Here is a 27,311-nt window from a genome sequence, read left to right as displayed (position 1 = left end):
GATGCAGTTCAACAAGGACAAGTGCAGAGTGCTGCACCTGGGGAGAGGGAACCAGCATTATGGTTATAGGTTAGGGGCTGACCCTCTCAGCAGCACAGAGGCAGAGAGGGATTTTGGAGTCAGGATTGACTCCAGGACGAATATGAGTCGCCAATATAATGAAGCAATAGGCAGAGCCAACTGCACCCTGTCCTGCATCAACGGGGCATCGCTAACAGGTCCAGAGAGGTCTTGCTCCCCCTCTATGCAGCACTAGTCAGGCCACAGCTGGAGTACTGCGTCCAGTTCTGGGCACAGCACTTCAAGAGGGACGTGGAGAACCTGGAGAGGGTCCAGAGGAGGCCGCTCGTATGGTTGAGGGCCTCCGTGGCCAGCCCTATGAGGAGAGGCTGAGGGACCTGAATCTCTTTAGTTTCCAAAAGAGGAGATTGAGGGGGGATCTTGTGGCTGCCTACAACTTTATCAGGGGCCACCAGCAGGGACTCGGGGAAAAGCTGTTCACCAGAGCCCCCCTTGGAGACACAGGAACAACAGCCACAAACTGAGGGAGGATAGGTTTAGGTTAGATATTAGGAAGAACTACTTCACCGTAAGGGTGGACAGAACCTGGAATGGGCTTCCCAGAGAGGTGGTGCTCTCACCTTCCCTGGAAATCTTCAAGTGGAGACTGGACAGGCACCTGGCTGGGATCTTATGACCCCTGCCACCGCTAGTGCTCCTTCCTGCCCATGGCAGGGGGTCGGACTAGATGATCTGTTTAGGTCCCTTCCGACTCATTGATTTTATGATGTAATTCTATTTTAAGCCTGATGTCAGATACTGTGCTTTGGGTATACTTTCCTTGTAATGTTCTTTGACGGCATTGGACTATCTAAAATGAGTTGTCCTGTAAAATTGGGACTGCAGAACTGTTTTTTGTAGACTCTCAGTTATATCTACTGAATTCTTCTGTTTAATTTTGCCATACTATTATAAGGACCTGCAATATTTATGACACTTCTTTTTCCCTCTAAAATATCAAGGTTTGTTAATATAGTCCTTCATACATGCATGTCATCTTTGGAGAAACCTGCTGGTGTTTGTTAATCTGTTCTTGTCATCTGATTAACGCAGTTTGCACTACATAAAGCATTTAGCTCACATTACCTTGTCTCCAAGATACTGCACTGGTTACTGATCTGGCACTGTCTTTATTTTCAAGTTGCCTCATTCATTTTTTAAACCAGATTATCCGAGAGGTTGGTTGGTGCTAAGTAATGCAAGACTGAAACAAAAAACAACATGCTAAATTGTAGCCGACATCTTCAATTAGGCTTTGCTGTTTTGAAGTATTACCGCATGTTTGACCCTCAGAAAACTTAGAATTCTAGTTGATAAATGTTATCTAACTACACTGTGTGGGTCTTGGGCACTGTGGTAGCCTTAGCTAGAAGTCTATTTCTGTTGTTTCAACTTTAACATAACCCAGTTTTGTAATTAATCCAGTAGTCTACTTATTAAGTGTTAATGCTTCTGAAAAAGTACCTTTCTGTGCCATGACAGGCCTGCCAAGCACAGAAAAGCAGAGTTTGTTTGAATCTATACAATCTCCTTCATCTTTCAAGCTTTCTTGTTCTCCTGCTGGATGTTTTTGTCCTGGAGCCAGCTGATTTTTATTCTCTTCCCTCTCCATTGTAACTGCCTCAAATTGGGAGCCCCCTGACTGGTCTATTGGTTTTATTGTAAGCTCTTTTGAGCAAGACCTGTCAGTTATTCTTCATTGCATAGTGCCTAGGACAGTAAGCCCCTGACTTGATTGAGGCCTCAAGTTGCTACTTCTTTATAAATGGTAAACAGCAGCAGCATGGTAATATGTCTTCTGAAAGGTGCTTTCTCTTAAGTTTCTGGTGTGAAATTTCTTCCTGAAGTGACATACGTGAACTGGATGGCTAAAAGGACTGGTAATAGGATGCAGTTTTGGGTCACTGGTTCAAATACGCTAAGTGTTATTCCAAGTGCCTTAATTTAGTTAATGTATAATGATGCTGAAGGAGGAAGACAGCATATTACCAACAGGACTACAATGCAGTTCCATCTCCTGCAAGGAAAATGTATCTTCTTATCTGTATTGGAGAGAACAACAGATTTTATTCAAGTTCTATTGTTCATTCTTATAACAATGCCAAGATTTTGTTCACAGTGTTTAATTTTTCCGTTCTCATGAAGTCTGTAGCAGTCTCTGACATTAGGTCCAGATGCTCTACTCAGAGAGTGTGTGTTGGATACTGTGGCAACAGGGGATACTATACTGGCAGCTCAGAATTTTGCAGTCAGATGAAGATCAAAGTAGTCCCTTGGTGTAGGCTCTCTTGTCCTTCCTGGCCCATGACAGTACTACAGAAAAACTTGAATACAGGAAGGCAGCAGTAACAGCTGTGATAAGATATGTCATCAGGCTGTTGTGCTAGCTCTGCTCAATTCAGTAATTTTCCTCATGTCTGTCTTTATTTTAGAATTATGGTTCTCATTTCAAGAAGGAGACATGAGGACTAAACTATCTCCTTCCCTTTGCTAGAGAATCCTTCTCTAGGCTGGCAGAGTCAGTGGCAGTAGCTAGTGGAGCACAATGAAGAAGTCCACTAGTTTTGCTGCCAGGTGAATAGGTAACTGAGAGCTGCTGGAATCCTGGAGTTAAGATGCTAAACTTTGGGTTGTAGCTCTTTCTCACTCCCAGCTACCTGACAGATGAGCCTGATTGCCAAAAATTTCAGTAATTTCATTTTTCTTAACTATATCTGGTCAGAAAGGGAAAGACCACAGTGGATCACTCTGTGATGGCTTTGAAGCCCACATTGAATGAGCAGGTGGGTCTCAGTCCAGGTTTAAGAAGGCATGGGGACTGCACAATCTCCTCCCCTTTGTAACTATCCCCTCTGCCCTCCCCCCTCACTGCCTTACCAGCATGAAGAGGCAAAGCTATTGCCTCTGTCTTTCCTGTTCTGTGGATAACAGAACTTTTAAATTGAGATTTTTTTCAAAGCTGATTAGAAGACTCATTCACCCAACTCTCTTTTAAATTCTTCTCAAACTAACTTTGAAATACTCAACTCCAATTTTTAGGTCTATCTGTTCAGCAGGCCAGTGGGAAGCTAGTATTTGCTTTGGATTCAGATTCGGCCAATTCGAGAGACAGTGATTCAGTTTGGTGATTCGAATCCCTGTCCTGAATCGATTCAGCTGAATCTGATTTGGAGATTTGGCTGCCACTGAATCAAACAGGCCTCATCTCCGTCTGCTCTCCCAGCCCTGTCAATGGCTGCCCTGCCTGGCCCCAGCCAGGCAGGGGGATGGGGAGGGACAAAAAAAAGCTCAGCACTGCACTCACTGGCCCCTGCCAAGCAGGGGTGATCCCTGCTGCATCAGGGGTGCTCTGCCAGAAGCCCTGACAGCTGCTGCAGCAGCTGGTGAGTGGAGGGCTTTTTTAAGTGCTGGGGTGCTGGGGCCGGGTGAGGCAGCCATTGATAGGGCTAGAAGTGGGTGGGGGATGGGAGCTTGTGGCAGAGCCCCCTGCACAGCGTGGGGCTGTGGTAGGCAGCAGGGATTGCCCCACTGCCTGGCAGGAGCTAGTTAGTGATAGGTTTTTTTGGTTGTTTTTTTTTTGAAGAACCGGGATGCTGGGGCTGGGCAGGACAGCCATTGACAGGTCTGGGAAAACGGGCAGGGGGTGCTCAGTGGTGCTGAGGGAGCAAGCAGGGGATGGGGCCTGGTGGGGGTCCCTCCCATGGTCCCTGCCCCCCTTCTTCAGCCACCCCCTCCACCCTGCCCCCTACTTACCGGCATCTGGGCCTACTTACCAGAGTCCGGGTCTAGCTCCCTCTGGCAGCAAGTGGGGATTGTCTGAAGCTCTCTGAATCTTTTCCAAATCAGTTTGGAGAGCTTTAAATTGATTCAGACCTTTTTATTGGTCTCCCAATTCAATTTGGAGATTCAGCCGCCGAATCAGGCTGAATCTCCTCCCAACTGAATCAGCACCTGAAGCTTCACACAGCCTTACTGTTCAGCCCTTTTTAGCTCTCTTAAGCTCATTTAAATTTTTTACAATTTTATCAGATCCTGGATCCCCTCACTAAACAAGTTGTGTAATGGACTGAGTTGCCAATCCTGGAGAGGTCTGTCATTCTTGGCTTATTTAATGTCTCACCAGATGAGCTGTTGAAAGTCGAGTGGATGATTTGGTATGCAACCAGTTGGATTTTGTTGAATCCCCAGCTATTTGCCAGCAATCAGTCAGTCAATCTCTCTCTTTCCCTGGAACACGTCTGTCTGTTTTTATTTATGCCCTAAAAATCTCAAGAAAAGTGTTTAATACTTTTCAAAAAAACTCATTATTATAATCCTTTGTTTTAGATTAATCAAAGCAAGCTTTCAAAGTTTTTTTTTTTTTGGTGAAGTAGGTAAGTAAAAAGATTAACCTCAAAAAATGCATTTTTAGACTACAGTGACATCTTCTGGAAAGCTTCATTAGCAGTGCATCATCTACATCCTAAACATGCCTAAGTGGCTAATTTTACTGCACTCTCAAGAGGCTTTTGCATTTTACCCACAGAGAAAACCAGGTGCATGTTTCACTGAATTTCTGTGGCACTAATTGTAGGAGAATAATTAATACCCATATAGGCATATGAGACTATCACCCTACTACTTAAATTGTTGTATTTCAGACACTTAAGCAATCTGTAGAAGTGAACAGAACTGTGGAAAATCTCCATGATCAAAGATGAATCAAGATAAACTTGTGTTGTGTAAGCCAAAGCATCTCAGGCAGTACTAACCACATAACAGACCTACACAACTTCTTGTGGTCCCACTTAGAAACATTTCCTGCTGTTGCAGGAAAAAAAAAATGCCAAGTCTTGTGGTTATTGTCCAGAGAAGAGGAGGAGCAGAGCAAATGCAGTGATGTAATTTGCACCGCATCACATCACCACACCAAAGATTTTTAAATTAGATTTTTAATTTGTGCTAAACAAAAATTAAGTTCTTGCCAAAGAAAACCCACTACTAGGATTTAAAAAACCAAACTTGCCTATAGTAAAACTTCTAGCTCGTTGATGGAATTATACTAGGAAGGATATTGATAATTGTGTGAACTTAGACAAATGACGTCAATTTTCCTCTAGTGAGACTTTCAAGGTATAGTCAGGAAGATGTTGGCGAAGTATGGTATCCAATCTAGCCATGCAGTCAAGGTTCTTGCAAGCATTTTATGATGTTATCTCCACAATTTCCCCATCTGTTTGCATCTGTCTCTTATCTCTTGCCTTAGAGTTGGCTTGTAATTAGCGGTGCGCTGATATATCAGTTCATATTGCATCGGCACCAAAAAAGGAAAATTTACATTATCGGCAGTCGACTTTTTTTGGCTGATATGGCCTATAATGTTGCTGATAAATGCTGCATCCAGATGAGCTGTGGCTCCGTCCCGCCCTGCCCTAGCTGGGCAGCGCCTGCCCCCGCTACACTCCCTCCCTCGCTGTGGGGGCCTTGATCTGCACCCTCCACTCCCCTTCCTTCCCAACAGACTTACCAGCTGGACGCTGCTCTCCAAGCTGCCAGGTGGCATATTGGCAATTAGATTGGTATTGGTCAATATGGCTAGTCAATAATTGGCCATCAGTATCATCCCAAAAAATCTTTATTGGTGCACCCCTACTTTTAAGCCTTTCAAGGAAAGAACCATCTTCCTTTTTTATTGTTTTTATAATGTCTAATACAATTTTATTCTGGTCCATGATGAGGACTCCTAGGTACTTTGATAAAAACAGTAAAAAAAATTTTCATTTTAAATGGCTTGGCTTGGTTAATTTTTCTTTATTTAGGCACCTAAAAATGTGCTATAATTTTTGAAGTTGGAGTATCCAGTAGCTCCCAAATTATTTCAGACTTAGTTAAAGGCAGAGTAACCTGTACCAGTAAAATCACAGCTTGTATCGTTTATTTCCATGTCCGCACTGGAGTGTTTACCTGATGCAGTTACACTGGTGATAGACCAGCAACTCCTGAAATCCCCAATATAGATGAGGCAGGCCTCAGATGAAAACTTAACTGACACAGACCAGCCACTTCTGTAACTAGCAAAATTATATTTGTGCTTGTTGAGAAATATTTTATCTTGGTTTAAAAGAAACGTACGTGTGTGTGTGTAATAATACTTGAGGACCACAACTGTCACGTATATAATAGGTTTAAGAAACTAATACTTTCTATCTGACTTGGTCAAGCTTTCTATTAATCCAGTTTTAAAGGGATGAAAATACAGCTATTAACTCCTCTGCAAGAAGGCATGAATTTTGCCTCACTTTTTTTCTCTCAAAGTGTGCAAGCTGGAACATTTAATATAATTATGATGACTCATACATATGACGTGTATTATTTATTGCAATTTTTGAGTAGTTAATGCCTCTGTGCACCAATATTTGTGTTTTAAATAAAACTGAATAGTCAAGGAGGCATTTATATTTGGACAAATGAGGTGCGTCCACATGAGCGCATACACGCACTTTGCAGTGCCTCAAAGGCTTTTGAGGTTCTGCAAAATGCACCTTGTGCACATGATTTGGTTCTCTGTGCTGTGCATTTGTAGCGCAAAGCCAAATTTAGATACCGGGAAATCCTGGTAGTAAAAAAAGTGCTAAAAAGTGGCACAGCACATATGGCAGCAGCATGTGCCACTCAAAACCAGAGCCTGGCCAAATGTTTTCAAATAACATTTGTGTGTTCAAAATTACAGTTTTTCCAACAATCCAAGTGCCTGCCAAAGAGATATTCCGTATTTACATGCAGGACTTCAATTCAAATGCCAAGTGGTTGAAAATCTCTTTCGAGAAATTTGATTAAATACCTAGGTAAACTGAAGATTAAAAGCATCCAATTGTCACTGCTGCAGCTCTGGGATGTCCCCAGAGCCTCAGGTAAGGCTGCTGGAGCCAGCCCAGGTGCTGGCCCTAGCCTCCTCTACCCAACATGGGACACTTTGCTGTGCAGCAGAGCATGTGTGCAGGGGTGTTCCCCGAGGACAACTAGCAATAGCACAAATATGTTCCCTGGGGAAATGCATGTGCACACTCATCTGGACACAGCCATTGATGTTATCCTTTAAAGTGTTGATACGGTCCTAATTTAGAAACCATTTTTAACTTTCATTGTTTGCTAATACAGCCAAATTCCAAGCAATGAGTATAAGAATGAATCACCAATACACCTAAAAGGAGTGTTCAGAAGTTTGCCTACAGAATCTTATGATCCCAGTTAATAAAATAAATGTTTTTTGTTCACTTAGGAACGTTCCTCACTAACGCTTGAGAAAAAACGTTTTGCCCATAAACATGATGAAATGAAAAATCTAGAAGATGTTGTCAAAGATATAAAACCATCTGTACTTATAGGTGATTTCTTATTTATATTATACACTTTTAACCAATGATATTTTAATTTTGATTCTGTCTAAAGGAAAGATTATGAACACCTCTGAACAGGGATCAACTTCCCTTAATTTTTGGAAAGCTCCTAGCACATAATGGACATTTAGAAAATATTAAATTATAATAAAGTCATATAATAATGTCTTCATTCTAAAGATCACATTTTACAGGTTAAATTATCTGTTTTCTTGAACTTCTGTGAAGAAAATGCATTTTCATTCTAATATTCTTGCCAGTGTTAAAGACTTTGTAATATATTTAACCCCAGACATTGGAATGAGGAAATGAAACGTTTGGGTCCCAGGTGTATGTTCTTATGCAGATCTGACTTTTGTAGAAAATTTGCCTTTATAAGGATCTTAATGTCAGTAAAGTTCTGTATACAGTATAGTTGTCTTATATCAGTGCAGTTCTTCATACAGCTTAATGAGTTTTCTACTGGCCATTTCAAGAATTAAAAAAATGTTCTTGAATTTTCACAGAATAAATGCATAACAAGATTAATCAATCCATCCGTTAAAACTAATTGCTAAATCTTAAATGTTGGAAAATTTATACATGTATGACTGCCTTCTATCATGAAAATGAAAAAAGATTTTGAATTTTAAAAAGAGCTACCTATTTGACTATTGCACCAGCCTACATAATACTAGCTTTTCATAATGAGTACTATTTGAAATCTCTTTGACAATTTAACTTAGCATTGATTATGAAACAGATAGATGAGACTTAGTTGTCCGAATAATTTGCTTATCTTTGCTCACAGAGTCGGATGGAGGCCTGTGGCAAAATAATGTTCAATTTTTCAAATAACATTTGTGTGTTCAAAATTACAGTTTTTCCAACAATCCAAGTGCCTGCCAAAGAGACATTCCGTATTGACATGCAGGACTTCAATTCAAATGCCAAGTGGTTGAAAATCTCTTTGGAGAAATTTGATTAAATACCTAGGTAAACTGAAGATTAAAAGCATCCAAATGAAAGTATCTGGATGGCTATATACTATAGTACTACTATAGATGGTATGACGTGTTAGTATTTGCATGTACATGGCTTTTATTCTGAGGCCATTTTCATCTCTCTCTACTGCATATAGGTAAGGCATTCTTAATGGAAACATAGGTCAAATTGACATTTTTTTTGTTTGGATGACTAATAGCTCAAAACTCTTCCCTGGATAAGTGAGGTCATGAGGGCACTACATTGACTAATATTTTTCCTAAGGTTTCACTTAATTCAGTCTCAACAAATGCCATATATGGAGTTTTGCTAGACACTACTTAGGAAAAAAATGCCTTGCTCTTACCAATGAAATGCAAGAAACTAAGATTTTTGTAAGAGGGGAAAAAAAGTAGTCAATAAGCATCAATAAAATTATCTTTCCCACTCTTTTTTTTTAACTTTGTGGATTGGAATCTGCATTCCTAGCATTAATTATCTAGAAAGATATTTTTAAAAAGAGATTAAAAATTTGAGACCAAACAGGCCAACATTTAGTTTGTGTCAAAATTATGAATGTGCCATGTCTCCAAACTGTTCACTGTATCTACATATAGAATAGGTTGCCTAAAGGAACTTCTGCATCCAACAGTCCTGGTCCTTGCATGGAAGGTAATGGATTGAAAGTTAAAATTTGAGAACAAGTAATGAGTCAGATATAATCAACTTTGACATAATTGGGACTACAGTGATATGCTCCAGCTGAGGAATTGGCTCATTTGTTGTTCAGAAAATAGAACAATCTCTACATGAACAGATAAATATCTTTTAGAAACCTTCCAGTTGTTTGTACGTGGCAATAGAACAGTGAGTGCATCCTGTTCTCTGGCACTGCACTGTGTCAGATCATGTATGCCAGCTCTATTCTATTTTATGTAAAAGGATCTGACAAAAGTGAAAGGAGAAATTTGACTGGATTGTGATTTATAATAAAGCCATCCAACTTTACCATGGCTGGGGCCACCCATGGTGCTAGTGTGTGGTATGCTGCAGGGGTGCTCCAACCCCTAGGACCTCCCTCTGCTATGCAGACTGCACCAGCAACATGCAGCCCACCATACCTGGGCTGCACAGATCCCTGGAATCCTCTTGTCACTCAGGTGGCTTCTTTGCCTCTTGTACAGGCTGTGCCAGTTGTGCATGCCCCCCTCCCTCCCCATCTCCCACTGCCTGGGCTGTGATGGTGTACACACCCCCAGCCCTCCACCACTGAGTGGCAGCAGGAGAGCCATCCACTGGGGCCCACAGGTCACATGTTAATTTCTTGTGGCTGCATGTGGTCTTCAGGTCACCAGTTGGACAACCCTGCTTTACAAGATCTGCCTTGTATTGGGAGTGATGACTGAGCCTCACTGATATGGATGGCACTTCTTGAACCAATTCACCTCAAGCTACTTGAGTTCCCTGACATGCAAAGGAATTCTGATCCTGCATCCCTCTTGAAAAGGATGCAAATGCAATATTGTCTGCAGAAGTCTTGCTGGCTACTGTAGAGGGTGAGGCCTTTCCTCAGTAATTCCTGCTCATCAGTGGGCTGGCTAGCACAATAGTCTTTGCACTAAATTAAGTACAAGACATTTAAACATATTTAGCTATTATCTGTAGTTGTGACAGGGATAGAAAAGCCTTTTAAATTATTTTACATGGTATTGCATTGTTCAAATTTATCCAAAGAGGTTTTCAAATATTAACTAATATTTGAATCTTCTGCACTAATAGATATAGGATTCTTATGTAAAAATTGTTCTTTTTGGTTTTTTACTAACATAGAAAAACAAACTGTTTACTTTTTAACTGAGAAGTTACAGTAAAAGAAATGTTATTCCATATATTTATCAGTATCTTGAACAAATTAATTCCCGACATTTATCTTACCTTGTTATCATCTTGTTTAGGAGTTGCTGCAATTGGTGGTGCTTTTACAAAAGAAATTCTCAAAGATATGGCATCCTTCAACAAACGGCCCATCATTTTTGCTCTCAGCAATCCAACCAGCAAAGCAGAGTGCTCTGCTGAACAGTGCTATCAAGTAACACAGGTAATGGGAGAAGGTCAATCAAAATATAATCAATAAGTGGATTAGAGGATAATAATTGATTGTTATATTTGTTTTAAAAAAAATTTGTTGTACAGGAAATTAGAAGGGCGAAATTGTAAACAACTTATTTCCTCTGGAAATATATTAAGTATGCAACATGGCAAGAGAGATAATTTTATCAAAGCCAGTCAAACAAAAACCCCTTAGTTTGGTTTAAGTTATAATTCAGGAACATTGAAAAAATATTTTCAATATTCTTATTAACCCGTTTTATGGATAAATAAGCTGTATTTTTGGTGTTAAGAGGTGCAAAGAAATGAGAGATGAACCTCTGCTGAAAGTGTTCAGTACTTTCTAATTGTTGCTGTGTGCTGCTAACCCCATGCTGTATTCTGTGTGAGAAAGAGCGTCTTCTCAGAGTTAGGAGGGTGTGAGTGGGGTTGCATTTGGATCTGGATCTTCATATTAGAGGATGCTTGACTTGACCCTTCAGTATGTAACTTAACTGTACAATGACCTGTTTTCCCTAAAGATGTAGTCTATCTTCATAAACATTTAGGAAACAGAGTGTTAAGGATTCTTCTGTATTGCAAATGGAGTCTACTTGTTGATCTCTTTTTGAGATCACCAGTATTTGAATACACATACTAAGGATGTGAAAGGTTAATATTCATACCAGTAATGTATTACCAACCTGTTAATGTTTAGTGTGTGGCTGAGTCTAGCAGGGAATGGAAGCAGCGTAGTGCCTCAGGAACAGGAAGGTGGCAGGGCAGGAGGGAGGGAGGGAAGGGGGAGGGGGTACTACTACCAATAGCTAGTCTGCTCCCTCCCTCCCAGTGTGCTGGTGGCTCCAGCAGACTGGGAAGCCCCTCTCCTGCTAGTGTCACTCGTGGCTTCATGCTGCCTCTGTTGTCTGATGGGGCTTATTGCCACCACCGCCGCCTCCTGTTGGAGGCCCCGGGGAGAAGCTTCCAGCAGCATCCGTGTCCAAGTGGGTCTCTGCACGGCTCCTGTCTCCCTGTGCTGCTCCTGGCAGGTGGCTGCAGCTCCTCTCCCATGGCGTGGTGGGACAGGCACTGGGACTATGTTATAGGTTAACTGTTTAACCAATATAATTAGCGGAGATTAAACCAATAATTTTTTCATTTATATTTTTAAGTTATATCTACATCCGTAGTATGTACTAAGTTGTTTCAAGTAGTTAAACCCCAAGCTGATGGTGTGAAGCTGCCAAAACCATGTTGCAAACCTGAGTGAATGGGCAAAATAGTGGCAAATGAATTTCAGTGTTGACTAGTACAAAATTATGCACACAGCAACAATAACCTCAATTATAGGTACATCATGCTGGGTTCTGGAGTAGCTGTTGTGATGCAAGAAAGAGACCTTGGAGTCATCACAGATAGTTCTCATAAAAACATTAGCATAATGTGCAGCAATGACCAAAAAAGTCAGTAAGATGTTGGGCATCATTAAGTAGAAACTGGGAGGAAAAAAAAGGAAATGTTATTATGTAAATCTCTGGTGTACCCACATCTTGAATACTTTGTTCAGGTCTGGTTTCCACATCTAAAAAAGGATGCAATAGAACTGGGAAAAGTACAGAGAAGGGCAACAAAGATGATCACAGGTGTGGAGCAGCTGCCATACCAGGGGAGACTAAGGAGGCTAGGACTCTTCAGTTTGGAAGAGAGAAAGGCTGAGGTGGGATATGATAGAGGTAGTTAACCATGTTAGTCTGAAATCAGGCAGAAGGCAGGGTAGGTAAGCACCTTATAGACTAACCAAATCAGAAATGCATCAGCTTGTATGAGCAAGAGCCACTTCATCAGATGTTACAAAAGGGAATACCTTCCTAAAATTAATGTAAAAAAATGCCATATGAATATCTGACTTTATACAGGCTGGAGAATATTACTTGTTCTTTATTGGAGTTATCCCCAAACAAAGAGAAGCTTTTTAAATACTGTAAAACTGACATACAAACAGAAATTTACCATGTTGTTTCCCTACTGAAAAGTACACGTTACAGTGCAATGCAAGACTCAGACAGGAAAGTATATAATATAAAGGACTAATTATAATGGGCAGTTACGTCTGGTAACCAGAGCTAAAGATGCAGTAACAGATCTGCTTTGTCACCACAATATGTATAATAAACAGGCCATGATAACACTGTACAACATCAAGCTAAACAAAATATTCTTTGAGGAGCTGAAGAGAACCTTGGTACTTAAAAAATCCCCAAGATAAACTTAGATAGCTCTGCTACAAGCAGGGTCTTAAAACTATTTAACAGTTTAAAAATTAAAATGTTAGGAAATGGATGAAAATAGAAAGTTCCATAAGGCTGAGTGAGCATCACCTTATACATCGCCTAACCCTAGTTGAACTTAACATTTAAATTCTAGGGTTCTCTCTTCTCAGAAAGCTCAGACTCTTGGGTTGTTTGAGCAGAGCATTGAGGCCAGCCTTTTTCTCTTCTGAAATTACATTTTTTTCCCCCTTACTGTGTATCAGAAGCTATATGGGGAAAGTATTAATGCAATCCTGTAGCAAATAATACATCAGACTCCCAGGATAGTTCTTTAGCTATCCCTAAATTATCTCTGAAAGAGGCCTTCTCCAACAGTGGAATTAATTCTTGCACAAAGCGCCAGCACGAGGCTTATAGACTACTTAAATCCTTTGTAAGGCCTATTGCAAGGATTTGTGTGGCGCATAGATTTTGCAGATCCTTCTGCACAGGACAGATTTCAGGCTGACTGAAAAATGTGAGACCTGAAAGCTTAACTGAGGTGATCTGAAGTGTACAAAAGGCAAAATGAGATATTTTTTTTTAAATGTACCAATCTAAACATCTCCCCACATCTTTTCTGTATGCACTTATATTCCCCATCATGGCTTGTACCTAAAAATATGTAAGCCTATAAGCATAACCTCCCTGGTGAAATATATCTAGTTTCCCCAAAGAGCTTGAAGAAGTTTTAACTAAAAGTAGATTCAACCTGACTTCCATGTGATAAATGGTTATATATGGCCTTAAAAAAGTTTCCTTTCAAAATAGCCATTATTTCAAAGCATGTTTTCTTTTAGGGACGTGGTATTTTTGCAAGTGGAAGTCCTTTTGACCCTGTCACACTTCCAGATGGGCGCACTCTCTATCCTGGACAAGGTAACAATGCCTATGTGTTTCCTGGACTTGCCCTTGGCATTGTTTCTTGTGGAGTGAGGCATATAACTGATGAAGTTTTCCTCACTACTGCTGAGGTAAGATATTAAGGATTACATTTTTTTTCATTTTTATTTTTAAATGATTATGTGATACAGAAAAATAAACATATAAATATCCAAAGGTATCTTATTTTTATAGTGAAGTTAATATTGCTTATACTTTTTTCCATCATTCAATGATTTCTATTTAAAAGGAGAGAAAAGACTTTTCTCATTGTCACATCTCTGTATTTTTGGGCCTATATGCAAGTCTAGTGTGTAAGCTTTTGTGCATGTCCTCAAGCATGCATCTGTGTGTGCTATATGGATGCATACTTACGGAGAGATGCAGTATAATTCTAGAGTATGGGAAACTCCACCAAATATATTATCTTTTGAGGGGCAGTTTTATTATTGCTTTCAGATATTTATAATTCTTTCAGGAGCATTCTTCTTCTTGAATTCTTTAGTACAGGAGCTGATAACATTTTTCTGTTTGAGATCCTTCTGAATGAAGGGTTTCTCATCCGGTATTTTATTATAAGCAGTCAGTTTTTATTTCCATTTTTTTCTTCTGACCTTTTTACTTTAATTCTTCTCTTTTCCTTCTTATTATATTTTTTTTTTTTGTATTTTTTTTCTAATTTGTTGTCTTTTTGACTCCTCCTCCACTCAGCAGAAGACTGTTTCTTTTGAAGGCCTTCATGTATGTACATTCTAGTGCGGGTGATCATGAACATCAAGTATTCAATCTTGGTAACTGTTTTTTGATCCTAGCAATACCTGTACAATATACACATGCAGTGCCTCCCATCATGCTCTTCATAGAAGGCAGAAAGGGATGCATGCTTCCCACTTCAGATCCTCAGCTGCTTTGGCTTGAGAGTGAGTTACAAGAATTTCAGCCTGTGTGTGTTTGGCCTTCTAGCCATTTTCAAGACCAGCTTTTTTTCCTAGTTTTTGGACCATCGTTAGTTTGTTTCTCTTTTTCTTTTTGTTCTGGTCTCTGCTATTTTATTCGGTGAGACCTGAAGATGCTTGTGGCCTGTGTCATGTGACTTCTCTAGCTCCATGATGCTCCATCTTTCCCCTCATTCTGACCTGGCCTATCCATCAAGTTTGGCCATGTGGGATGCTGTGTGAACTGCTTCTGCCATGTGTAGTTGGTGCCAAAGTTAAACAGGTGCAGAGAGCTGCTGGCTTACAAACTCATATTACTCATTTCACATTTGCAAATTTGGAATAGAAAGGAATAGTCTGAGGATTATGCAGTTTTCTCAAACTTCCCCACTGACTTGTCTATTCCCTCCACAGGGCTGGCTTTCACTTAGAATGGAAAGGATGGCTTGAACAATTGTTTTGGTCTTTCTGCCAGAATGTTCCCTATAAGATTGTACTGGTCTGATCTCATGACTCCCTTTCTTTAAGCTCTTCTCTTTACTTTTTTTAAGCTTTCACCTTAATTTCAGACTTTTAATCCTCCTACATGGTCCTATCCACATTTTTGCTATCGCTGCATCTAAAATGCCTCTCACTCTTTAGACTTCTCTATAATTCTAGCATGTCCAATATTTTGAATAATCTCTCCTTCTTTCCCATGTGCAAGGCAACTTTGCCTTTTCACCTTTAAATACCTTGAAATCACTTTTCATAAAGTCTTTATATTCTTGTCCAATGTTTCTGTTTTGTTGCATGTGAAAAGAATCATAGACTTGAAAGGGACTTAAAGATCATCTAGTTCAACCTCCTATAGAAATGCAGACTTCACTGCTGCTCTTCCCAAGGTAGCTTATTCCACTGTCACACTGTTAATTACATTTAGAAAGCTTCCCCCTACCTAAAATTAAATCTACTTTGCTATAGTTTAGACCAACTGCTTCTTGTTCTTCCCTCTGTGGCAAGGGAGAACAATTTTTCTCCATCTCTTTTGCAGGACTATTGTACTGTGTTTTCCCCAAACCAATAGCAGGCAAACTGAGTTATGCTAAGGCTTTTAGCTATAGTCCAGGCCTTCCCAGAACTAAGCAATAAAATTGAATAGGCATTGGAAGAAGTAAAGGCTGTAATTGGAGTACTATAGGTGAGCAACGTATAGCACTTTCCCTATAAGGAAAGATAACCAAAAGTAGGATAGGATTGGTGTACTTTGTGAGGAATGTGTGGCTTAGTGCCAAGGGATTGGATAATTCTTTAGGGAAAAGCCATAAAATTAGTTAACACAAAGGACAATGTGTGCAAGCATGCAGCGGTTCTGGGAAGACAGACACAGCTTCTGTATCCTCCACTGGACTATGGAGAATGCAAAATATCACATACCCAGCGAAAGACCTGAGGCCTGGTACTCTCAATGGTCACTGCTGAGAAATCTATAGAGCTGCTTGTCAGGGAAGAAACTGGTAATATTGTCTAGGGGTTACTATTAAAGATTATTTGATAGCCCTTTGTCCGATATGGTATGTCAATCCTTGGGGGTCTCTGGCAAAAAGAATCCTATTGGTAACACTGAATATATCTAGTTCCTTCAGCTTTTCTTCCTATGACCTGTATTCAGATACCTTTGTCATCATTGTCACTAGCTTTTGGATCCTTCCTGGTTTGTCTACATCCTTAAAATGCAGTACCCGTAGCTGGACACAGTAATCCAGTTCAGGCCTAATCAGTACCAAATAGAGAGCTACTGTCACTTCCCATGTTTTCCATATAAGGCTTCTGTTAATGCAACCCAAAATGTCCTTTGCTTTTCTTGTGACTGTATCACAATGCTGATTTATGTTTAGTTTGTGGTCTAGCTTAACTTCTTGGCAGTGAAGCTGCCAAGCCAGTTATCCTCCATTCTTTATTTGTTTTTCTTGAATTCAATGTTGTTGATTGTAGCCCAGTTCTCCAATGTAGTAATATCCATGTGAATTTTAATCCTATCCTCCAAAGTGGTTTCCTCTTCTAATTTTGTGTCAACTGCAAGTCTGATTAGTGTATTTTCTGTCCTTTAATTTTATTATTTGACTTGCGCATTATATTTCCTTTAGATTGTGTATGCTTAGGAAAAAGGGTTTCTGTCTTCTACATGTTTGCAAAAAATAAATAATCACACCTTTGTACCATAAATCAGTCCTCCTAGTCAACTGTCGGACACAGACTTACACAAGTAATACTAAAGGACAATATATGTACAACTTAAAAAAAACCCAGACCAAAACTCAATAAGCTTCTCAGCATTGGAAAGATGCATAATACAAGTGGCATTCATTATGAAATATCGTACACAGGTGCAAGTAGCACATACCAGATTTTTCAGTGAAAAGGACTTCCTGTTCATAGCTTACAGTTCTATAAGAAATAAGACATTAATGGCTATAAGGCTACAATAAACTGATCAAGAATGTGCATATAGCGAGTAAACATTCTGGAAGAAATGGCAAACAACAGAAAACAATGACTTTCAGAATATAAGCACTTATGTGACTTTTGACCCAAATCATTCAAGGACATCAAAAGATGCCATGCCATTAAGTGCTAATGCTAAGATACTAGGTTAATTTCAGTTGATTGCCATCATTGCTAAAGGAACAGTACAAAGGTTTTCCTTTGATTTCTATATAGTGCATGTTATTTATATACCAGTTAGAACCTAACAACTTCAAAAGTATGGAGCACAATTGGAGCACAATTGGAGTTTTAATATCCACAGTGGCTAAGTTGGTTCTAGCATCAGAAGCATCAGTAGCATCCAGGAGGTCTAAAAACAAGAAATGACAAATGTAGCACTTATAGAAAGAATAGATGATTTTACACTGTATTTCGTCTTGACGGTGAAACTCGGATGCATTCCAGCAACTAAATACCAGGTGAGAATAGTCAATTTCTGGTTTGCCAAGCTTCCCTTTAAGGATAATTCATTAGGATGTTCCCTCCTACTCCAGTGATCTGGGTGGAATCAAAGCAAGAAAGTGGTCACAGACATTCAGTGTCCAGGATATCTGAGGCTTTGCAAACTAGGACCAGCACCGTTAACTCAGCTAGAAGAGATCCAGCAGCAAAAGTAACATGCCGCTCTCTTAAACTATCCTACTTAAAAGGTAGAAACTGCATGCTGTTCCCATAGAAGTTTTCCACGCTGATTTTAAGAAAGGGATGTATTATGGCATCTTTATAAAGCCATCAGTAGAGTGCCCTGTCAAAGGGGTGCATTCACAGTTTCCACCAGTAAATTTAGCAAAAGGCCCACTGTCTCCACTGACTTTAACCATTCTAGAAGGGCAATTATCCATCTCACAAAACTTTGAAAAATTACATCCTGCTTTCTTAAACCTTCCCCTGTAATTTCAGTTGGATGTGGTGATCTTCATTTACTAGCCTAAACCACTGTGTATTGTTAAATGGTTGCCTCATTTTATTCTAGAAGCATCTTCATTTTAGTTTGGGTGAAGCAATTCCTATATAGTTAACAAATGCTTTGGAATCCTTCTGGATGAAAGGTACTGTATACATAGACTGAAATGTCTTCAACAGCAAGCCAGAGGACTAGCAAAAACCAGCTGTCTCACAGAGGCACCGTTTAACAAAATGTCAGGCAAAGCATTACTGTTAACTTTGGGAAACCTGTAAATGATTTCTTAAGACAAGTTGCTTCCTGAATGGCTGTGTGTTAGTGCATGTTTTGTGACATGAATTGTCATTAAGTCAGCTTCTCATTGTTTCGTGGGAGCAAACATCTTTGCTCTACATAGAAAGCCTTTGCAGTTGAGACGTAAATGGACAGCCATTCAGGATATTCATGGGAATAGACAATACTTGCACCTGGTATTTATAATACTTGCACTGAAAACAGTAAATGTACTAGAAGCACACTAATTTTTAATGTGTTGAACTTTGTAGCCAAGTAAGGATTGATGGGTTCCAAAGGAAGCCTCTGAAGAATATCTTACACACTAAAGCTTGTCTAACTCTATTCCAGGTATGCAGTTCTGTTGGTCCAATAAAAGATATATCATCATAAGAAGTCTTTCCCCTTTCATAAAGAAAAGCACTGAATACTGAAAAAATAAGTATCCACTAAAATCCTGGTCCCAAGGATCAGAAAAACTGACATAATTCTTCCATGGAGAATTAAAATCAAGAGAGTCTCATGTAGGTTTTGAAATAATCATATTAAAAGATAAACTACAAAGTCATGAGGAGATGTGCCAAGCATGCTCCAGGTTTTAAGAGAGTCCCAATATGTAACTGCTTTATGGACAGATGTCTTAATCATATAATAGAGACTTATCTGTAAAAGAGAACTGTAGAAAACAAGAAGCCCAGCTGTATGCCTACAACTACTGTCCTTGTACTTTGCCACCTCCCCAGTTAATTCCAGTAAACGGAACAGCTGTTTTTTTTTAGGTGTTCTCCCCTTTATCCTAAGTAAAAGATAATGTGACTTTGACTTTGGCTGATAAATTTGTGAGCTAGAATGCTTCCTAATTGCAAGTAATTTCTGTTGGATTACAAGGGGTATTGCCTTTTCTTCTTAGCCCAACCAAGCACAACAAAGATGTCAGAACTATAAATGAATGAAATACTCTTGGCACTGGAAAGCCTGAAATTAAATAATTCCTGAGGTAGTCCCATTAAAATGTTTTATTAAAGAACATACAATCTCAAACAGCCAAGATATTCATAGTTGCTAGATACTGTATACCCAGTCTTTCAATGGTATCCTTTTAAAAGCTGGAATAAGGCATAACTGGTTTTCCTTTCTATTAAAAACATAAATTAACAACAGTTGTTTTTACTTAGTTATAATGTATATGAAAAATCTGACATTTCCTTTGAAAAATGTTATTTTCTGGTTTATATGCAGCCTAATTTCTTCAGGCCTCAGTTCCCTAACAAATTGCAAAGATCATCTTAGATATATTCTTCTAACAAATATAATTTCATGTTCTGTTCTGTCCTAAGGATAAGAAAATTGCCACCACCAAAACTGCAAGAGCAAAAACTGGGATTGACTTTTTTATTCCTTATGATTATAGCTCCCTCTGGTGAATATACTTTTCAGCATCAGTTTACAATGTTGATATTATGCAGACAGTTTGCCTGCATGTGAAGGTAATGGATATAACGGCTCGTTGTCATGGTCTCTTGCATTAGAACCTGTTCCAGCAAACAATGTGTGACAAATGACAGCTGAGAGTATTAGTGAATTCCTTTTTAGCTCAGCCATATAGCTAACATTTCAGCCTTGTTGTCCCGGTAGGAGGAGAAATGCTTGATACTCAGGTATTTCTTTGATGCATTTCTGTTTATCTATGATGTATATAAAGCTCAGTGTATATAAAGAGGGAGAATTTTTTTTTTGAAAAGTAAAATTACAAATTTTTCAAAGAATGAAGCATTTTGCCACCAGAAATGCTTATTTTTACAAGAAGAAAGGATTTTACCACCTGATATGCTAACACCAGGCTCTTGCCATTGTTGGAGCAAATTTGCATCTCAGAGCACAGAGACACAGGTACCTCACCACAAATGAAATTACTGCTCAAAAGAGCTATCCATCTTCCCCTTCTGTGAAATATGAAACATCATAACCTGAAAGAAATATACGTCTACATCCTGCTTGCCACCAGACAACTTCAAGGTAAAAAGACTTTTTCAAACTTTCTCTGTGTCTAGCCTGGACAAAATGAACTATTCCAAACAGGAGGCTTTACCACAGCTTCAGCTCTCCTGTGAATTTTCATTTCTACCTAGGAGAACTTTTATAATCTCCATTCGTTCTTATCCCTGACGAAGCGTGTGTGTCCCTGAAAGCTTGCAAATAAATAAAATAATTTGTTTTCAAATATCTAGTTGGTCTAATAAAAGAGATCACCTCTTCCATGGGTTTTGATTGAAGTGGCCATGCATCTCACCTCACCTCACCTCAAAGTCTGGCTTTGCTCTGCCAGTTCTTTATAACCACAGCAGACGGACATTGATTTTTCTGGATCTTTCTGATATATAAAATCTCTGAATATGGTTCTAAAGTCTACACACTTTTGATAAAGAATGTTGCTAGATTTTATGTTCAGTTTGTCAAGATAAGTATTTTGGACTTAGTTTATTTAGAGAATAGTTAGACCTGTTATCAGCTGTAGGGTAGACTTAAACCACAATTTCTAAAATCCTGACTTTTGTGTCCGGTGGTCTTTCTAGGATCATATGTATTATGCTTGACAGCTGTGTGAAGGACACTATCTTGAGCACATGTAAGAGGGCCATATAACTTAAATGGTGACTTCGAACTCTCTTACCTCAAAAAAAACCGGGATCACTCAAAGGGTCTAAATATGAGATAAAAAGACTTGAGTGTCTCTTCGCACAAGAAGAGCCGAATAGGAAGACTCCAGACTTGTCATAGGGATGAAGTTCCCAGGTAACTGTACTCATATGTTTGATCGCTTAGTTTATAGAACTGACAGTTGCTGCCTCAAAGAACCACTGGCATCAGTCTCTGGGGTAAGATCTAAGCAAAGAGCTTCATCTGGGGTGGCTCCAGATGAGAGGACAAAAGATGCAAAGGATCCTGTTAGCTGGATGAGATCACATTCAGAAGATTCATCAGATCCACATTCATCATTTTGGAATCCTAAGCTGAAGAATGCTTAATCATACGCCTTAGTCAACAGTTTCAAGACCTGGATGAGATCCAAAGGCAGCTTTACAACCAATAGTAGAATGTTGAATGGAATCCATTATTCTTAGGTCCCTGCCACACATTACATCTATTACACAATTCACTGGTTAACCACACAATAAATTTAGATCAGCCACATGTGCATTGTAATTATCATGCCATACAAATTTCCATCCAGCTATAATATAAAAAACCCAACCAGCTACAAAATTAATGCTTGAAAATGTGTAACCACTTTATAGCTGCTTTCTGTCCAGCTGTAATTTGAACATGTGGCAAGGCTTTAATAGCTGAACTGCTTCAGGTGGATCATAAATCAGAACCAACGAGCTCCTAAGCTAAAGGATAAAAAGGAAAGCTGTTGTAACCTGGGCTTCTCAAATCTCTATTCCCCCACAAAAGGTGGTTGAAGGAGTCCTCTTTTTCTCCCCCTTCCCCACCCCTGTTCACTCTCTGAGAGCAGTAGCTACCGAGGTAGGGGAAGTGCTCAACAACTTCCAGCAACTTTCCCTCAATGGCAGTTTCAGGAAGGGGGGGGGGGGGGTCACATAATGGCCCAGGGCAGGCTGATCGAGCACTTCAGTCTTCTTGATGTTGAGAGGCCCAGTGTTCAGTAGGCTTCTCTGAAAAGATCCAGTGTGATCTGGAGGTTTTCCTCAGCGTGCGCAAGGATGGGACAGTTAGCAGCGTACTGAAGGTCAAAGATGGTTGTTATGAGTACTTTGGTCTTCTAATGATAATGTCCCAAGTTAAAAAGCCCTTCATCCATTCAGTATTCAGTGTTAATTCTGGAAGGAAGGTAGTCCTTAATAAGAAGTAGGATGACTGTCAGAAAAATAAAGAACAGAGTTAGGGTGATGACACATCCTTGCTTGATCCCAGTTCACATGACAAATGGATCTGTCTCTGATCCACTACAAAGAACAGTTACAGTCATCTGGTTGTGGAGAAACCTCAGGACCTTAACAAATTTTTCAGGACATCCAAACCTGGCTAGTACTTTCCACAAGGCTTCTCAGTTGATGGAATCAAAGGCCTTAGTGATGTCAGTGAAGGCCATATACAGGTCCTCATGTTGTTCCTGACACTTTACTTGGACCTGGTGGGCAACAGAGATCATGTCAATTGCCCAGTGGGATGGCCTGAAGCCACTCTGCTGTGGAAAGGAGGGCAATATCACGATAGTTCCCACATACAGACTTATCTCCTTTGTTGAAGATGGTCACAATGCTGGCATTCCTCAGGTCCCCTCTTTGCTCCAGATTTGAAGAATACATTTGTAGAGTCTCAGTACTAGTTCTTTGCTGCCAGTCTTGTAGATTTCCACAGGTATGCCATCCGGTCCAGTAGCTTTGTTGTTCTTGGATTCTTTGATGGTTTGCCAGACTTCTAGGATGGAAGAGCTGGCAAGGGATCTCCTTTCAGGGTGCTAAGGGACATACTCAGTGGTGGCATCCATCACAGTTGATTCATGCTTCAGGAGTGCCTCAAAGTACACTTTCTATCTAGCATGGATAAAGTCATTGTCTTTAAGAAGTGTTAAGCCATCCTGTGATTGCAGGAAAGTAGGACCATGGGACGCTGTGCCATAGATTGCTTTTGTTGCCTGGAAAAAACTGTCATGTTTGTCAGCATAGAACTGGATCTTCTTGATTGTACCTTGCCACCATTGATTTTTGATTTCCCAGATCCTCCTCTGAGCTTCAGCTTTGAGGAGCTGATATGTCTCCTTATGCTGAGATGAAGTGTCATCTTCCCAAGCAGAATAAGCCCTTTTCTTCTGGTCAAGAAAGGCTTGGAACTCAGCTTCCCTTTACTTGAACCAGTCTTTGTGTTGACAGGTGGTATAACCAACAGATTCAGCTTAGGCCATATGGGTGGCAGTTTTACACCTCTTCCAGAATTCTTCAATGTTGCTTTCATTTGTGGGCAGGGCAGAGAGCTGTTCATGGAGATGCTGTTGGCGTTCCTTACTGACCTTCATTTTTGAAGAGATTTGGTGTTGAGAGTCCCTCACATTGCTTTTGGCTGTTCTTTAGTGTTTTGGATCCAGCTGGATGTTCATAATGGACCTGATAAAATGGTGATCTGCTGAGTAGTCATCAGTTCCTCACACATGATGCGGACATCCATTTGATCAGAATAACATAGTCGAGGAGGTGCCAGTGCTTAGAGCAAGGGTGTCTCCAAGTGGTCTTGTATTTGTCAGTGTATCTGAAGATTTTTTTGTAATAACAGGACTGTGCTCCAGGCATTTGCTCAAAAGGATGCCATTGGAGTTGGCTTTTCCTGCTTCTTCCATCCCAGTGATGCCACTCCAGAGTTCCAGGTCAGGTATGACGTACTTGACAGACATTTTAACATTTCAAGGAAACTCTTTGCCTCATTGGCATGGAAACTTTTATATGCCCAGAGGATCTAGGAGAAATATATCCATCATTTGAAGCTTCCCAGATTCAGCCACTTCTATTCTTAAAAAGCATTCTCCCATTATTTATCCCAGAAGTCTGTAAGAAGAAAAAAAGCCTGTGGTTCAGGTGAAATCAGAGCCATTTTAATTCTGATCTGATTATCTATAGATGAAAAGGTTGTGGAAGTTTGGGAAGATGATAGCCATGTCTTAAAAACACCTAATATTAAAAAATCCTTCCTGTTCAGTACTTGTGATGTTTTAAAGAAAAAAATATCTTTGTTTATTTTAGGTGGACTGATACAGCCTTATGAAAGCAACATGGCCTGTCACCACGTCTTTTAAGCCTCTCTCCAAAAAAGCAGACCAATTTGCCATCTAAAAAGTTCTCCTTCTTTCATATTCATCTTAAGCTAAATTTAATTAGGTGCACCTACACAAGACAGTTACTGCAGAGCTGTCTAATTAGCTCTGCAGTAAATATCTCTGCGTCTAGATGTGCACTCCTATAAGGGTACAGGAAATTAAAGCTCTACTGCAAATTAATACTTGTAAATAAAAGTACTATCTGGTGGCACAGTTTTTTTTACCGTGCAGCAATGTGTGTATAGATGCTGATGGGGCTGGCTGGGGTACAAGAGTGGTCCAGTGTGGGGGCTGCCTGCCACCTAGACCCACACTGGAACACCCTTGTGCCCCAGTCAGCCCCTCTGCAGTACACTGAGCCAGACTGGAGCAGCCCTGAGCTGGTGGCTGACCTCCCAGGCCCTCTGCTGTCCAAAGTGGTTTCAACCAAGCTCAATGTGCTGCAGTCCCAGGTATATGTTCAAATCTGCACCTGGGAGCAATAAACTATGGAACAATATGTGCTAGAGTTTGTTTTGAATTAACTGCATGTGTAGATGCATTAAGTGGTAGGCTCATGAGTAGACTTAGAAGGAATCATTTATATTTCACATTCTCTGATAAATATGGTGAAAGGAGATATTATATTAACAGACAGTCTTCTCATCTGCTTCTCTCATCATTAGGAAAGTTAATTTTTGTGCAGTATCAATAATACTTATTGAACAGCATTTCTGTGTTTTCTGAAGATCCATGTAAATTAGCTAATATATTGATAACTGCAAATTATTTTGAAGAAAAGCCCTTTGAGCCTCTTAATATTTCAAATTGAACAGCAAGGATAGCTGCATCAGCTGTTACAATCCAAAGACATGTCTGGTTGAGATCTTCTGCTCTGATTCCAGAAACTAAATCTAAAGGGAAAGATACATATTTAAAGAAGATGGGTTATTTCAGGGCTGTCCAATGTATAAGCAATCAGGGGTTGCATGCCATATGGACTGCACCACTGGAGACCACAAACGCTCTCCTGCTTCACAGCACCATGTGGGTACCCCAGCCCCCACCCTCGGCTCTCCAGCTGCAGACTCACCCACTGTATCATGAAGTGCCCCAGGGGCAAAGGCAGGAAGCAGAGGCCAGAGGAGGGAGGGGGAATCCAGAAATCGTGGCTGCTGCTACAGCTGAATCAGTAGCAGGAGTTGTGGGTAGGAGCTTGTGGGCAGAGATGTGCACTTCAGGGCACATCCCTCAAGTGGGAACGTGCCCTTTCCCAAGGACAACTAGCAGCAGCACATAATTGTCACACATTTGTGCTGTTGGTAGTTTTCCCTAGGGAATGCCCCTGCACACATGCTCTGGCGTGCAGCAAATTGCCCTGGGTGGGGTAGGGGAAGCTGGGGCCAGTACTTGGGCTGGCCCCAGCAGCCTTACCTGAGGGCCTCCCGGGACTGCAGTGGTGGTGCTGGCTGTCTGGCCAGGCTCTGTTTTCAGGCAGTGCAAGCTGCTGCCACATGCGCTGTGCTACTTTTTTTGTCCCCCCCGTTTTTATTTTGTTTAGATACCAAGAGTTCCAGGTATCTAATTTTGCCACCAAGCTGCAGATATGCAGCGCAGCAAACCAATTCACATTTGCCACCTGCGTTTTGCGGTGCATCAAGCGTCTTTGAGGTGCCACAAAGCACACGTTCCCACTCATGGAGATGCAGCCTCATGGGCCATGTGGCCCATAAGGATGGCCCCGAGTTATTTAATGATGAGATATTAAAAAAGATAAAGACAAGGTTCAGAGGTCATTCATAAAGTGTTCTGCAGTTTATTAAATAAAACCTTGTGGGCCTTCAGAAACCACAGACAGTTGTATGCACCATTACCTTTGTCCTCCATTCATTCATCAACAGTAGCTTTCCTCTTAGACACAGTAGAAGAGAATAATTGAATCTGTGAATGAATGAATAGTAGCAGTAAGAAAGAGCAGCAGCTTATTGGATCAATTAAACAGTTATGAACTTCTCAGATAGTCAACAAGAAAAGCAGTGATAAATAATACCATCAGCCTGTGGGGATTTCAGCTGTAGATCTGTCTGACACCAGACAAGCACCAGTCTTATTTAAGAGCAAGTCGGGACAGAGTCCACATTGGATGCTTTTCTCTTGGATTGCAGAAGTCTGCTTTCTGTTTTCCTTAGTTTGCTTTAATACAGAAAGTGGTTGAAAAACAGGTCACGTTAGGGCCAAAATTATTTCAGTTGTGCCAGCATGGCTAAGGTAGTAACCGTACACAGAATTTTTGCATCTTTCAAAAGAAGTACAGTGGAGTTGCATCTTACACGTGGGTTAGGTTCTAAAGTCAGCCTGTATGGCGAAAATCACATATAGTCAAAATTATACTAGAAAATCCCTTAAATTGCCCTTCCCGCCAGGCTTCGGCACCGAGCAGCCGCCGCAGGGCCCGGACAAGGCATGCAGTGCAACAGTTGTGCCTACTATGGGGTGGTGGAGGACAACCTGCCGCTTCTTCTCTGCACTTCCTCACTGCTGCTGGGCGCCTTCCGCACTCGCTCCTTGCCCCTCTCGTCCTCCACCGCCTCATCCCGCCAGGGCACCCAGCTGAGCATGAGTGAGCTGCCGCCCCCCAGCCATGCCAGCACATGCAGGCAGTACCACACGGCACCACACTACGTGCCGTGCCCTGGCCGGCACCTGGTGGCCAGCCCCAGCAGCCAAGCACGTATAGTTGAATTTGTGTAAGTTAAACATGCTTATGATGTGACTCCACTGTATAGCCATCTAACATTGCTGGAATTGCTGCCTCAGCAAGGTTGAATTCATCATTTGGACCTTCTGTTTTCTGCTTCTGACTACACAGGCTTTAAAGATCTTTCCCTGTTAAAGAAGCAACAGGTATTACTTAATGCTGGAAAATAGTGACCAGAAAGCGTTACAGTCTTGGGCTGGGTTTGGGAAGGGATGCATGAAAAACCAACATAGTCATTGTAACACCTGAACAGATTGAACTTTGGGGCCAAGCAGCCACACCAGAAGACAGGAGGGCTATCCAGGTTGACCTGGTCAGGCTCAGCAGATGGGTGGACAAGAACCTGATGGTGTTTAACACTGAAAAATGCAAGGTTCTCCACCTTGGGAAGAAAAACCTGCAGCATCCTTATAGGCTTGGCAGTCCTA

The 27,311-nt window shown here is 40.6% G+C and overlaps 1 protein-coding gene across 2 annotated transcripts in view; it reads left to right on the top strand.

Moving 5' to 3' along the window:
- The window catches only part of ME1 (malic enzyme 1), a 224,079-nt gene that overhangs the window by 191,210 nt on the left and 5,558 nt on the right, over positions 1 to 27,311 (top strand). For both annotated transcript variants that reach the window (XM_019537684.1, XM_019537683.1), the window contains 3 exons: positions 7,319 to 7,424; positions 10,355 to 10,497; positions 13,597 to 13,770. In XM_019537684.1, the coding sequence (XP_019393229.1) occupies positions 7,319 to 7,424; positions 10,355 to 10,497; positions 13,597 to 13,770 (423 nt within the window). The remainder of the gene's footprint in view (positions 1 to 7,318; positions 7,425 to 10,354; positions 10,498 to 13,596; positions 13,771 to 27,311) is intronic.

Source organism: Crocodylus porosus, unplaced genomic scaffold, assembly GCF_001723895.1.
Source record: "Crocodylus porosus isolate Cpor-Errol unplaced genomic scaffold, CroPor_comp1, whole genome shotgun sequence".
NCBI lineage: Eukaryota > Metazoa > Chordata > Crocodylia > Crocodylidae > Crocodylus > Crocodylus porosus.
This window is presented reverse-complemented; position numbering and strand designations above follow the sequence as displayed.